This window comes from Rhincodon typus, chromosome 39 (assembly GCF_021869965.1).
Source record: "Rhincodon typus isolate 14 chromosome 39, sRhiTyp1.1, whole genome shotgun sequence".
Lineage (NCBI taxonomy): Eukaryota > Metazoa > Chordata > Chondrichthyes > Orectolobiformes > Rhincodontidae > Rhincodon > Rhincodon typus.
In genome coordinates, this window is record NC_063370.1 from 14,000,924 (window position 1) to 14,016,054 (window position 15,131).

Consider the following 15,131-nt stretch of genomic DNA (forward strand, 5'->3'; position numbering starts at 1 on the left):
GATACATTAAAGTTTGGGGCAGCTGCTGCCAAGGTGCACTGGGGAAAGACCACTGTCTGAGGTCTTCCTGCTAATGGCAAATGAGAGTCTGTTCAGTTATTGGACGTTGCTGGTGCCTCAAAATGTATGTAAATATAGTATTGTGTATGTAAGAGAGGTCTTAGGTTTTTGGATGGAGTCAAACTGCAATGTTTCTTTGTTTTCTTGATATGCTACTGTACAGAACAGAACTGAATTTGTGCTTATATATATGCAAAGATATTTTTATAAATAAAATATATTTTTGAAATTAAAAAAAAGTGGGAAGGTCAATTGTTGGCCTTGTGAGTATAATTGTAGTGACTAATGACACGCAATAATGAAAATTGATTATGAAGTTAAATTAAGAGAAGTTTGTTCACCCAGCGAATGGTGTGCCTGTCAAATTCTCTGCCACAGAAAGCAATTTTGGCCAAAATATTGACTATTTTCAAGAAGGAGTTAAATATATATTTTTAGGGCTAAAGGTATCAAACAGTATGGAAGAAGTGTACTGAGTTGGATGATCAGCCATGATCATATTGAATGGCAGAGCAGGCTCGAAGGGCTGAATGGCCTATTCCTGTTGCAATTTTCCATGTTTCTCAATTACATGCTTATTCTGCAACTAGCTTCCAATTTCACTTTAGTTCAAGGGTGATTAGAGATAGCAACAAATCCTTGATCACAATGCCCACATCCCATGGAAGAATTAAAAAACCTGATGACATCACTGGGTGATTTACATTTGACAGACAAAACTTGCTGCTGACTGACAGATCATGCAGAGGAGAATGGCTGTCCTACGGTCCTGACACCTATTATAGCTAGCTTGCACCTCTTAAAGAGAAAGGGTCTTTTCAGTTCATCTTTTCAGCACAATGTGTTTGAGCCATGTTTTTGCAGTGCTGTTGTTAAGATGCTGAGGGTTAGGAAGGAGATCTACTACCTTTCTCATGACAGACAAATCCACAGACATTGAAACTGCAAGACAGGAGGTGAGTGACACAGCACGACAATTGTAATAGTGTCACACCCAGCATGTAGCTCTTCTTTAACAAGTTATTCATTGATCTCACTGAGACTTTCAAGGTAAGAATTTGATCATCAGATCTCTTACTCTCTGTGAGGCAGGCTTGTGGAAGGACCATTGACCTTCAAGACATATAGCGGAACCAACTTGGAAACATATCACCTTTCCAGTGAGAAGATATTGGCCAATCAGCCTTCTGGAGTCCTCAAGATAGCTGGTCCAGACCTACTCTTGGGGGGCCCGGCAGCAAGAAGGTAGGATTCCTTAATGGAGTAGACATTTTATTCGGGGTGGGACATTTTGGGTGTTAAAAGTAAGGGAAAAAGATGGCTTTAAAAGGCCAATTAAAAAAGCCTCCATCCATGCCATAGATTGCCCTCAGATTGGAAGCATTCCCCCATAAACCTACTGGCTAACAGATTTCCCAGTCAGGAAATTAGACACTTTTTTCACACACCATAGAGAAGAAATTCAACTAGGTGGTGAGTTGAGGCCCTTAACTAACCATTAATTAACTACTTAGGGGCTTTAATTGATGGCAGGTCAAGAAAGCCCCCCCCAGTAGACATTCTCACTTGAAACTTAGCTAGCTAATAACTTCATCATTTTAAAAAAATGTAATGTATTTTTCCCCATCAACTTGTTCAGAAATGTTATTACACACCTCTGGAGCACGTGGGACTTGAACCTGGACCTTCTGGTGTAGGGTAGGTACATTACCACTATACCACAAGAGGGCCCTTTTATCACTTTCTATTTCAGTAAATTACAGCAATTCCAGCTATCAGTTAATTTAGAATTGAAGTGAAAAGTATCAGAGGGCTACATATGAGCTTGAACTCATTCTTCATTCATAGGTCACTCGGAGGACATGCCTGATGTTCAATTGTGACAATACATTGCAACTTTCCAAAAATTTTTGATCCTCTCCTGTTGCTAATCTTTCAGCAAGTTCTTTAAAACTAAGAAGGCTAGAACAAAATATACAATGATACATTTGCCTTCAATTCACCGGGCCAGAAAGTTAGCTTCAGTCAGCAAGTCTTCATCAAAACTGCCTAACTGCCTAGGTCCCAACCTTCAAGGGAAGACAATAGCAAACATGGATGGTGAGTACAGAGGGGAGGTGATGGCATAGACAATTAATCCAGAGACATAGGTAGTGTTCTGGGGACCCAGGTTCAACTCCAAACAGATATTGGAATTGGAATCCACTAGAAATCTGGAAGTAAGAATTTAATGGTGACTTGAAACTGTTGCCACTTTGTCAGAAAAACCCATCTCGTTCAGTAACGTCCTTTAGGTAAGGAACTGCAGACCTTACCCCATCTGGCCTACACGTGACTCCAGATCCACAGCAATGAATCTTAACTGCCCGTTATCAGTTACGGATGGGCAATAAATGCTGGCCTGGCCAGCAATGCCCACATCCTGTAAATGAATAACAAAACAAAAATCACAGAGGATCTGTGATCACAAACTGATGTGGTCAATTTACTACTGATGTGTCAGACAGTGACCAGGTCCACGTAACCACCATTCACAGCATTTGCAGGGTCACCAATTAACACAATGTATGGAGGGAGTGCACTAGTTCCATATTATCCAGATAACAGCCTGCATCTAATCACTTTGGATGTTAACAACAGAATAGTTAGCACTGTTAGTACAGTACTGAGGAACAGCATTTTGGGTTCAAGTGTTGCAGCAGGATACAATAGAGGTTACACTTCCAGAACAGTACTGAAGGAGTGCTGCCTTACTAGTGCAATCTTTCAGTTGCACTACCAAACCTGTCTGCCCACACACCTGTTTCAGGTAAGTGTGAAAGATCCCAGAGTGCTATTAGAAGAGGAGCAGGACTGGGTGCTATATTTTGGGCCAATATTTAACCTAAACCAACGTCACAGAAAAAACAGTGTGCGCAATCTGGGAACTAATCCATTGTTATACATATAAGTTGTATACATCATGACAGTGAGTCCAAAGATACTTCTTAGACTGTGAAGCACTTTGGAATGCCTTGAAGCTGTGAACCATGGTTCACCAACAACATGTATTTATATAGCATCTTTAACTTAGTAAAGTATCCCAAAGCACTGAGGATGATTATCAAACAGATTCTAGATAATAGCAACCTGCTCAGCTGGTGAAAGGGAGAGGAAGGGTTGACTGTATTGTCTTAACCTTGGTCAAAATGAAGTCCACGAGTTGTTTGCATTTGTTGTTGGAGGTAAAGTTGGAAGTGAGGGGAGAGAACTTTTAAGAAGGTAATTTAGCAGCAGAGATAAAGTAGACAGGGCACAAGCACAATTCTGGAATCGTGATAAGTTTTAGCAGATGAGAGGAGAACCCAAGTGTTTTCAGTGGAGTCTAGTTAGATCTGATAGTGAATGGCTAAAACCAGTTCTCAGCCATATCCATTCAAGTTTGTTTCACTTAAATCCAAGTCAAATGGAGCTGATGTGCCATCCCAGGGAAGCAGTCGGAGTGAGAGGGAGGGTGTGATTGAGTGAATTGTCAGCCACGGAAAAGTTGTATAAACATGTACTTTATTAATTACATAATTACATTTGGCAGGAAAACAGAAGATGGGGAAATCTGTGACCACAACCACAAAAAAGGCAGAGACCAGGAAATAAACCTTTGCAAAAAATAACATGATACCTAAGACATTGTTCAAAGAAAACAAAACTCCTAAGTTGACAATCACATCAGCTTAGAAAACAAAGAAACCAAAAACCACTTGCCCTGAATCACTTCAGAGATAGTAGGAACTGCAGATGCTGGAGAATCTGAGATAAGGGTCTAGGCCTGAAGCCTTCCTGCTCCTCTGATGCTGCTTGGCCTGCTGTGTTCATTCAGCTCTACACCTTGTTATCTGTTTGCCCTGAATCACTGACATAATTACACAATAATTTGACAAGATTACTTAACCTGATTCTCAATGATTTAGATACAGTACCAGAAAGGCTTTCTTTCTGATTTGCTCTCAGAAGAATGTGTCACTCAGTTTGGGGAGGACTTCCTGGTGAGCTGTTTATTTAAACTTCGGACCCTTCCTCAAGCAACTTGGAGGTGAGCCCAGAAGCAGAACGAAGAAGCTGTTCCTTCTGTTGATCACCGCTACTGTCCTGCCTTCTGTGAGTTTACTTGTAATTTTATCAGCTTCAGATCACTTCAAGGTGTTGCTGTTGTGAGTTTTCAGATCAGCTGTGGTTCAACGCCCCTTGCCTCCAAGTTAGATGTTAGCTCTGGGTTTAAACTCCAGTCTGGACGGCATGGTGTCTCAGTGGTTAGCAACCTGCCTCACAGTGCCAGGGACCCAGGTTTGATTCCAGCCTCCAGTGACTGTCTTGTGGAGTTTACACATTCTCCCAGTGTTTGTGTGGGTTTCCTCTCACAGCCCAAAGATGTGCAGGTTTGGTGGATTGGCCATGCTAAATTGCCCATAGTGTCCAGGGATGTGCAGGCCAGGTGGGTTAGCCATGGGAAATGCAGAATTGCAGGGCAGGTCTGTGTGGACAGCTCTTTAGAGGCTCGGTAAGGGCTGAATGGCCTGCTTCTACACCGTAGGCATTTTATCCAATGATTCCAGAGATTTGAATATGTAATCTAGCCTGCAAATCCAGTGCAGTGCTCAGGAGTGCTGCATGGTTGGAGGTGTCGTTTTTCAAAATCAAGGCTTCGTCCCTTGTTCCAAGTGCATGGAACAGATCCAATGACACTGTTTCAAAGAAGAACAGTTGAGTTTGTCGCTTGTGTCCTGGCCAATGTTTGTTCCTCAACCAACAGCACTGAAATCATTAATCTCATTGCATGATCTTGTTGCAAACTGACTAATACATTTGCTCTTAAAATGTATAGCTGTACTTACTCAAAGCTGTTTACTGTCATCTTGGCATACAATGTTGGCAGTACTTTGTGCTGTGGGAAGAGTTAGACTTGGGTCAACCTGCCTCTTCCAATAAACTATTGATATATCACATCAAATTGTTCCCAGGATCTGGGATGATTTAGGAGAACTTCACAGAAACTTCATTCCAGACTAACCCTACAGATGAGTCAGGATACAGAGTAGACCATTTCAGACTGAGATAAGGAGAAACATGTCCATTTGGAGGTTAGTAACTTAGAAATTAAAATTAAAAAGAATTCTCTTGCACAGAAAACTGTGGAGGCTGGGACACTGAATATATTTTAAAAAGCAATAGATTTCTTCTAAGGGTGTCACAGGGCAGAAGGAGAAAGCAGAAGAAGAGTGTTGAGAAAGAGGATTGGTCGTGATCGTTTTGAATGACAGTGGGAACTCAATGGGATAAATAGCCTACTCCTGTTTCTATTTTCTATGTTTTTGTGTTAAGTTCAGAATTTGTATTAAAACTTTTGTAGAGGGAACTGTATGAAACTCTTCCTCCAGTTCAACATGCATGTAGGTCAAAGGTACAACTGCGGCCTGGAGCACTGACGCTTTGTTCACTCAAATTCATTGATAGTGCACAGCAGCACCAAAGTTTACTGAAATGATCACTAATGTCAACTATTCACACAGTGACAATGCTGCATTAATGAAGGGTGAGAGATGACTGGAGGGCAATGATCCATCAGCATTGCAGAATAAATAGAGAGGCTTCAGTTTTCTGTGAAGCTTTACGTAAGTGTGATAAGTTGAGACATAACATGGAGAAATTGTCCCAGTAATGAATGTTAGAACAAGAAGGACCCTGATTTCAGGTAAATTGAGAGGATGGGGGTGGGGAGGGGAATTAGGAGAAATTGCTTTTACACAAATTGCAATGTGTTGCCTGAAAATTGAAAAGGAATGGAATTCTCAAAAGTTTGGAGCTGTAGAGAAAGTGTACATAAGGCAGACTAATCAAAACACTCTTTCAAAGAGCATGATGACCTGAATAGTCCTTCTGTTGGGGCTGTATGATTTTATAATTATATTAAATAGCTGATAATGCATGGGCTCTGGAAACAAAGAGAGGCAAAATTTCCTAAAGATGGGGGCACAACACTGCCAGTAAGAAAGCTGCCAATTGTAAATCTGAAAGGTAAATTGGATGGCGTGTGTAACTGTACATTTTAATGGTTGAGGTGAATAATAGGTACAAAGATACAAAATGCAAACAAATTGTTTGCAGCAGCTTTACTGGTAAGGGGGTAAAACAGGGTGAGGAATGGTATCAGTTCATACCAGTGATGAATGTACGATATCTACATCTGCAGTCTGCCATCAATGTCAATGGGACAGTCAACAATGATGGAGTTTGTCTCTGCTCTGTGGTTTTGCCTGATACATCATTCCCGGTGGAAAAGGTGGAATATTTGGAAATAACATCTGAGGAGCTCAACAGCAGCATGGAACAGGAAATCAGCAAGGTATATTTATTACTGTAGTAACTTCCAGCCACTTTCAGACTGTATAAATAACTTAGCTCTTACATTTAATGCCATAGACCTGAGTGAAAACTGTGGTGAGATGATTAGTTGTAGGGCATGCCCAGTCCCATGACATTCATAAATATTGATGGATGAAATGGATGGGTGATTATCAATGGAGAATATTTGTTGGTGAAATGGAGAATATTTGCCAATAATATCCCCTTGATTTTACATTACCCAGTCCTCCACTGGACTTGAAATGTCAACTCTGTTTCTCTTTCCATAGAATCTGCCTGACCTGCTGAGTTTCTCCAGTAATTTCTGATTTTATATTAAAGATCATTTGTATTTGTTAAACTGATAGACACTTCAATTATGATATGTGCATTATGCAAAATTAAGTGTGTTTTAATTATTAACCTGAAAGGTTTTTGTTTTACATTTTTCACATTACAATATGAAAGCATGTTGGGAATTGTTAATACTTGCCCACCAGCATTAACATACCGTTCCTCGACACTATTATCGTCAGTTTGTGAAGAAAGCAAAGTTTGTATTCATTGAAAATATTGTAGTCATGAGAAACTTGTGAAGGATTCATTACAAAGTGTTAGCATGTACAAATCACACGAACTACGACATGGTAACTGTGTACTGTGGTGAGTAGTGAAGATGGTTTGGCAATTGTGGAAGTGGCTGTAACTCCACACATTTACTGTGATGTTCCAGGTACAGGAATACTCGAGGGCTGTCTCTGTACACTCCGCCAAGCTGCTGAATCTGACACGCCGCCTGGAGAAGATGGAAACTGGTCATTCCTACACTCAGCTCGACTTTGAGCTGTTGAAGCTGGAGATCCAAGAGCTGGAGTCACTCACCAATCAGCTGAGGTGCTCCCTTAATGGCAGCAACAGCATCATCAATCAGCTCTACAGTGAGGTCAGGAAGAGTCAAATTGCTCTGTTTATGATAGTCATAGGGTCACACGGCACTGACACAGACTCTTCTGTCCAATCAGTCCATGCCGAACACAATCCCAAACTAAACTAGTCCCACCTGCCTCCTCCTGGCCCATATCCCTCCAAACCTTTCCTGTTCACGTACTTATCCAAAATGTCTTTTAAACATTGTAACTGTACTGCATTCACCACTTTCACTTGCGAACCACCTTGTATTTGCCCTCAAGTCTTTTTTTAAATCTGTCTCCACTCACCCTGAAAATATACCCACTAGTCTTGAAATCCCCCATCCTAGGGAAAAGACAACTACCATTCACCCTATCCATACCACTCATTATTTTATAACCTTCTATAATGTCACCTCTCAACCTCTTATGCTCCAGTGAAAAAAGTCCCAGCCTTTCTTTATAACTCAAACATTTCATACCCGGCAACATCCTACTAACCTTTCTATAACTGGGCGACCGCAACTGGATACCATATTGCAGAAGAGGCCTCACAAACGTACTCTACAACCTCAACATAATGTCCCAACTCCTACATAATTCATCTATGCTTCATTTGAAAAGTCCAGGGCTGCTTCTTATGATCGTGAATTAATGGTTTTGATTTTAGCAATGCTAAAGTCCATGAACTCCTCACAATTATTACCGAAGGTGAAAGTGAGAATGGAGGAATCAGTTGATGGAAGGGGATGACACTGGAGTGAGGAGTCATCTTCAGATTATGGGATGTTCTTTGAACAAGCAGTTTCACTGATGGATGGCAGACCTAAATATCTTATGCCAGATTTGGTGAAGGAAGAGTAAACCAGATATCTGAAAATATATTCAAATCCGTGTGTCTTAGAGAAGGAATATACTGATGCAGTAACAGGGGTAAGAATGTGTATGATTTTAACGGGAAGAAGGAGGAGGCCGTGCCATAAAAGTGATGTCGTCTTGTGTTTCTCTGTTCTGAGCTGGTTGAGTGCTTTACATCTTTAGAACACTGGCGAATCGCCAGAGGAGCATACTGTAGAGATTTACTGATCTGCTGGAGGGCGGGATATTAGTCACAGCAACAACAACAACAACAACAACTTGCTTTTTTAAGGGCTTTTGAAGGAGTCAGACATCCCAAGGCACTTCACAGGAGCAATAACAAACAAAATTTAACTGGGAGCAGAGATTAGTGATATAATTTAAGGGACATCTTAAAGGAGGAGATAGAAAGAGAAAGAAGAACAGTTTAAGGGTAAATTCCAGTGTTTAGGGTTATAGGTGGTAGAGCAATGAAAATTGGAGAAGCACAAAAGGCTGGGATGCAGAACAAAAAATACTATTAACCGTTATATGCACAACATTATTTTAAGGGATCATACAACATAAATATCTGCACAACTCGTGCCGTTGTGACTGGTGTTTTAATTCAGTTCCTCATACTGTTGAGATCAAGAAGTCCAGTCATATGTTTGGGGGTGTACATAACAAGGCGGCATAACCTTAAATGAGAGTTTGAGTATTCAGGGATCGTGTTTATGAGCACTTCACACAAAAGGGTGCTGAAATCTGGAGGCCTCTCTCTCGGAAAGCTGCTGAGGCTGAGGGTCAGTTGAAAATTTCCAAGCTAGCTTTGATAGATTATTGTCATTTAAAGAGAGTAATGGTTACAGAACTCAGACAGGCAAATGACCATGAAAATACAGATCACCTACAGTGATAATGAAAGGCAGAACCTACTCAAAAGGGCTGAATGGCCTCCTTATATCTCCATGATTCGAAATGGCCTGTTTATTTCGGATTACAAAAATGTCACGTACTGTCAGTGAGCTGGAATCGTTTGACACACAAAACATGCTGGCATTCCGCAAAGAAATTGTGCTGCTGAGGAAACAGATCGCAGACTGTGATAATCAAGCACTTCCAACTCATGCTCCCATTGAATACAGTGAGTAATTGATCTGCTAAGAGTCACACAATATAATGACACCACTATCAAGATGGGGTTCAGAATTCATCCATTTATAAGAAAATATACAAAGTATGATAAATATTTCACAAACCAAAATGTTTACAGTTGTAACATTTTTGCTTAGAAACTTACAGACAACTTAGTGTACCCGAGATATAATGGCTCAGATTTGCCCATCAGGATGGGGAATCCTATTTTTAACCCTGATCTGAAAAAACAAATACACACTTACCTTCATCGGAATTTTGGAGTGATCTTCCAATGGAGGATCTTTTAGAACCGACTTAATGCACCAATCCTTGAGAGAGGTGTGCAAAAAAACCAGAGCAGTAGCTTCTGTACTCCAAAGAAATGTCCCAAAGCTTCATCAAAAAGCCATGGAGATGAGGTGCATAGTAGGGTAGATAGGCTAAGTGGATAAATTGATAGAGTGGCAGGCGGCTGTGTGGCAGGTAGATAAAATGGCTCAGGACATAGGCACATTGAAGTTAGCTGAGGTGAGACAGGAGACTCCCTGAGCAATTTCCAAGATATCTATACATTCCCTTAGCACATTTTCTGGGGTAGGTCAGTCGCTGACCGGACAGGAGGATCTGTGCCAGTATATCACTATAACAACAATCCAATTGCCAGAAGTTGAATTTGAAAAGCTTAAGTATACAAAGACAAACTGGAGCTTACTTTCTTTCCCCAAACAGGCATTCTCCAAATAGACAAACCTACTATAATACAACGGAACTATAATGGATTTAATTATAAATGTGGAGGGGGGGTAAAAATTCAATTCCACCCCCTAATAAAGAGGAGCTGTATTGGGTGGCACCACTCCACAAAGACACACGGACGCTGTACTCCTTCAGAGTGTATTACTCATATGATGATTTGCTACTCTACAAAACTTCAATAACCGAATCATCTTCGAGTTCTATACACAGAGCACAGGGAAGTAGAATTGTTTTGTACAATAATTCCTTGTATTACAACTGTTACAATTCCAGGGACATGTGCAGGTATAACATTGACACAGGCAGAGTACAGAGAGAAACTCTTAGAGGTGCAGCTTTCAATAACAGGTATTCTTATGCAGGGATCATTTACCAAGACATGGACTTTGCTGTGGATGAAACTGGCCTCTGGATTATTTACTGCCCTGAAGCAAATGCCGGAAATGCTGTTATTGGTAAGATTAGGGGAGTCGACGTCCTAGGGTATTATCACTAGACTATTAATCTAGAGACCCAGATAATGTTTATGGGGAGATGATGACACAATTGTAATGTCATTGGACTCGGAATCAAGGGGCACGGTTTAATGCTGTGGGGACATGGGTTCAAATCTCACCATTATATTCAATTGATTAAAAAAAAATTGAGAGGTAGCCTGAGTAATAGTCACCATGATTCTTACTGGATAGGTACATGGGACTGAGATATTAGTCATGACATTAAAGGAAGGAGAGGACTGGCAGCTTTCTGGGCCAGGGTACAGGTGCTTTAGGCAGAGGAAAGCTTTACGTTACTTTAGGTAGAGTAAAGAGGGGAGGGGGGTTGTATTTTTGAATAAGGGGAATATCACAGCTGTAGTCAGAGATGAAATAACTGATGGATCATCCAGTGAGGCTTTGTGAGTGGAGCTAAGAAATAAGAAGGGAATGGTGACATTATTGGGGTTGTACTATAGGCCTTCAAATAGTCAACAGGAATTAGAGGAACAAATATGCAGGGAGACTGGGGAGACTTGCAGGAGCAATAGCGTTGTCATCGTGGGGGATTTTAATTTTCCTGACATAGACTGGGACTGCCATAGCGTTAAGGGCTTAGATGGGGTGGAATTTGTTAAATGTGTTTAGGAAAGTTTTCTCAAGCAGTATATAGAAGATCCTACTCAGGATGGGTCAAAACTGGACCTACTCTTGGGAAATAGGGCAGGACAGGTGACTGATAGCTCGAGTTCAAGGTCGAAATTACCTGTGAGGGTGAAGGGCAAGGTTGGCAGGAGTTGAGAACCCTGGAGGACAAGAGATATTGAGGCTTTGGCCAGGAAAAGGGAGGAGGCATGGCTCAGGTATATAGAGCTGGGATCAAGGGAATCACTGGAGGTATATAGGGGATACAGGAGTTTACAGAAGAAGGAAATCGGGGGGTGAGAAGGGGGCACGAGATAGCTTTGGCTGAGAAAATTAGGGTGAATCCAAAGAGATTCTTTAAATAAGTTAAAGGAAAAAGAATAACCAGAGAAAGAACAAGACTCCTTAAGGACCAAGTAGATAGATTTGTGTGGAACTGCAGGAGATGGGCGAGGTCCTCAATGAATATTTCTCCTCTGTGTTTACCATGGAGAAAGACATGAAGACATGGGAACTTGGGGAAGCAGTGGCAATATCTTGGGGAAAGTCCATATCACAATAGAAGTGGTATTGGAAGTATGAGAATGTGTGAAGGTGGATAAATCTCCTGGTCCTGACCAGATATATCCTGTAAGAGGGAAGAGAAGAAATTGCAGGGGCCCTGGCTGATATATTTGCATCGTTAGCCACGGGTGTGGTCTCAGAAGACTGGAGGGTAGCGAATGTTGTGCCCTTTGAAGCCCTATTCAAGAAGGGCTTCAAAGAAAAACCTAGGAATTATAGACCAGTAAGCCTAAAATCTGTGGTAGGTAAGTTGCTTGAGAAGATTCTGAGGGATAAGATGTATATGTATTTGGAAAGACAGGGTTTGATTAGGAGTAGTCAGCATGGCTTCATGCGTGGGAGATCATGCCTCACAAATTTGTTAGAGCTCTTTCATGAAGTGACCAGGAAGGCTGATGAGGGCAGGGCGGTAGACGTAGTCCATGGGATTTCAGTAAGGCCTTTGATAAGGTTCTACATGGTAGGCTGCTCTGGAAGGTTAGATCACATGGAATCCAGGGGTAGCTGGCAAATTGGATACACAGTTGGCTTGATGGTAGGAAGCAGAGAGTAATCGTGGAAGAACGTTTGTCGGACTGTAGGCCTGTGATTAGTGGTGTGCCTCAGGGGTGGGTCATGGGCCCATTGCTGTTTGTTATCTATATCAACGATTTGGATAAGAATGTACAAGGCACGATTAGTAAGTTTGCGGATGACACTAAACTGGGCAGTATCATTGACAGTGAGTAAGGTTATCAGAAATTGCAGCAGGATCTTAACCAAAAGAACTGCGGATGCTGTTAATCAGGAACAAAAACAAAGTTGCTGGAAAAGCTCAGCAGGTCTGGCAGCATCTTGGAGGAGGAAACAGAGTTATGGGTCCGGTGACACTTTCTCAGAACTTCCTCAGTTCTGAGGAAGGGTCACCGGACCCGAAACGTTAACTCTGTTTTCTCCTCCACAGATGCTGCCAGACCTGCTGAGCTTTTCCAGCAACTTTGTTTTTGTTGCAGCAGGATCTTGATCAGCTGGGGAAGTGGGCCGAGAAATGGCAAATGAGGTTTAATATAGTGTGAGGTGTTGCATTTTGAAAGTCAAATCAAGGTAGGAGTTTCATGGTGAATGGGACGGCCTTAGGGAGTGTAATGAAACAGAGGGACCTTGGAGTTCAGGTGCACAGTTCTCTGAAAGTGAACAGGGCAGTGAAGAAGGCTTTTGGCACGCTGACCTTCGTCAGTCAGGGCATTGAGTACAGAAGTTGGTAAGTTATGTTGCAGTTGTACAGGACTTTGGAGAGGCCACACTTGGAGAATCGTGTTCAGCTTTGGTCACTTTGCTATAGGAAGAATGTTATTAAACTGGAAAGTGTACAGAAGAAATTTATAAGGAATTTGCCAGGACTGAAGTGACTGAGTTATAGGGAGAGGTTGGACAAGCTAGGACTTTTTATTAGAGCTGGGAGCCTGGCAGGGGGAGTGGGGTGGGATGGGGGAATCTTATAGAAGTGTATAAGATCATGAGAGGCATGGATAGGGTGAATACACTCAGTCTTTTTCCCAGGGTTGGGGAATCGAGGACTAGAAGGCATCATTTTAAGGTATTCTTTCCCCTCTTACATCTGAGGGGCTTTTTTTACACAGAGGCTGGTAAGCATATGGATTGAACTACTAGCTGAAGTGGTTGAGGCAGGTACATTAACAACATTTAAAAGGCATTTGGATGAATTCATGGATAGGAAAGGTTTAGAAGGATATGGGCAAAGTGCAGGGTATGGGTTTAGAGTGAATGGACATTTTGGTCGGCACGGACCAGTTTGGGCCGATCGGCTCGTCTCCATGCAATAAAAATCTATGACTCTATTAATGTGACCACCTTCACTGTGGAAAAGACATGGGTCACCAGGCTGTTTAAACCTAGTGTGACCAATGCTTTTATGATATGTGGGGTTCTGTACGCAATTCGGCCTGCGAACCCACAGTCTGAGGAAATTTTCTACACCTTTGACACCAGAACTGGGCAGGAAGGTAGGGTTTCTGTAAGGATGGGTAAGGTCTTGGAAAAGCTGCAAAATGTTAACTACAATCCAGCTGATCACAAACTCTATGTATACAATGATGGTTACCACCTGACTTATGATGTGATGTTCAGACATGAACCACCAGTGAGCAGCAGTGTTGCCAATTGAGTAATTAGTAATTCACAAACCAAATGACTAGGTTTGGAAAGTGGGGTGGGGTGTGGATTCTCGGTCCACTGAGAAATTTCTGTGCTTGAATCTCAGGTTAGATTTAGACAACATGTTATCTACTTCTTCCCACCACAGCTTTAGCCTCAGTTTTACAGCTGGCAGCTGTTATCACAATATGCAGCTTTGGTGCAATAACTAAACCCAGAATGGGGGTGAAATTCTGATCTAACATCAGTGGTTAGCACTGCTGCCTCACAGCACCAGGGACCCAGGCTCGAATCCACCCTCAGGTAACTGTCTGTGTGGAGTTTGCACATTCTCCCCGTGTCTGCGTGGGTTTCCTCTGGGTGCTCCAGTTTCCTCCCACAGTCCAAAGATGCGCAGGCTAGGTGGATTGCCCATGCTAAATTGACCGTAGTGTTCAGGGATGTGTGGATTAGGTGGGTTATAGGGGGATGGGTCTGGGTGGGATGCTCCAAGTGTCAGTGTGGATTTGTTGGGCCAAAGGGCCTGTTTCCACACTGCAGGGATTCTATGATAACAGGTAGGCCAGGTGTATGTGGAGCTGTAATTGAACTGAGCTTTCATGGAACCATCATTTTCAAGGGACACCATCAATGTGACAATGTCTGTCAATAATTCTGGATGTGACAGTTTGTTTAATATCTGGACAACCATCCTGTTGGATAACATGCCACTGGTGGAAAACTCATTCATGACTGTTGTATTCATTCATTTTCTGTCTTTCTTGAATTGCTATTGAAAACATTTGCCAGATACAAATGGTTTGGAGATTTATCTGGAATTCTTAGCAAATTTAATAATAAATATCAACATCTACAACGAGTTCATTTCTGTGTCGTTAATTGTGTTTCTTTATTCTCATCTTCACTTTTAAGCCCTTTTCTCCCATCCTTAAACTCTTCTATAACTAATTACCTTCTTGATCATACCATGGCCTCACTGACAATTCAGCACAGTGCCATGTAACTCAGCTTCAGTCAATGTGACCCTTGATTCTGCCAATAGGCAGTCAACAAGATCATCCTGAACTCCCTCATTCAGTCGACTGTGTATGCGTTGCCTTCAGTCTCGCCCCTTCTGTGGGTACATTTTCCATCTGGCAGCAACCAAGAGAAGGGGCTGCAAATAACTTCAGCAGCATGTATTTATCAAGCGTCTTCGACATCAGACCCATAAAGG

General features: G+C 41.9%; 1 protein-coding gene across 1 annotated transcript; it reads left to right on the forward strand.

Annotated features, from left to right (window-relative positions):
* Positions 1–6,256: 6,256 nt before the first annotated feature.
* On the forward strand, positions 6,257–14,197 carry LOC125487293 (olfactomedin-4-like). The gene is given in 6 exon segments (XM_048618234.1): positions 6,257–6,436; positions 7,169–7,401; positions 9,206–9,327; positions 10,050–10,118; positions 10,121–10,536; positions 13,599–14,197. Coding segments are annotated over 6 exon segments (1,347 nt in total). The 3' UTR covers positions 13,926–14,197.
* Positions 14,198–15,131: the final 934 nt, after the last annotated feature.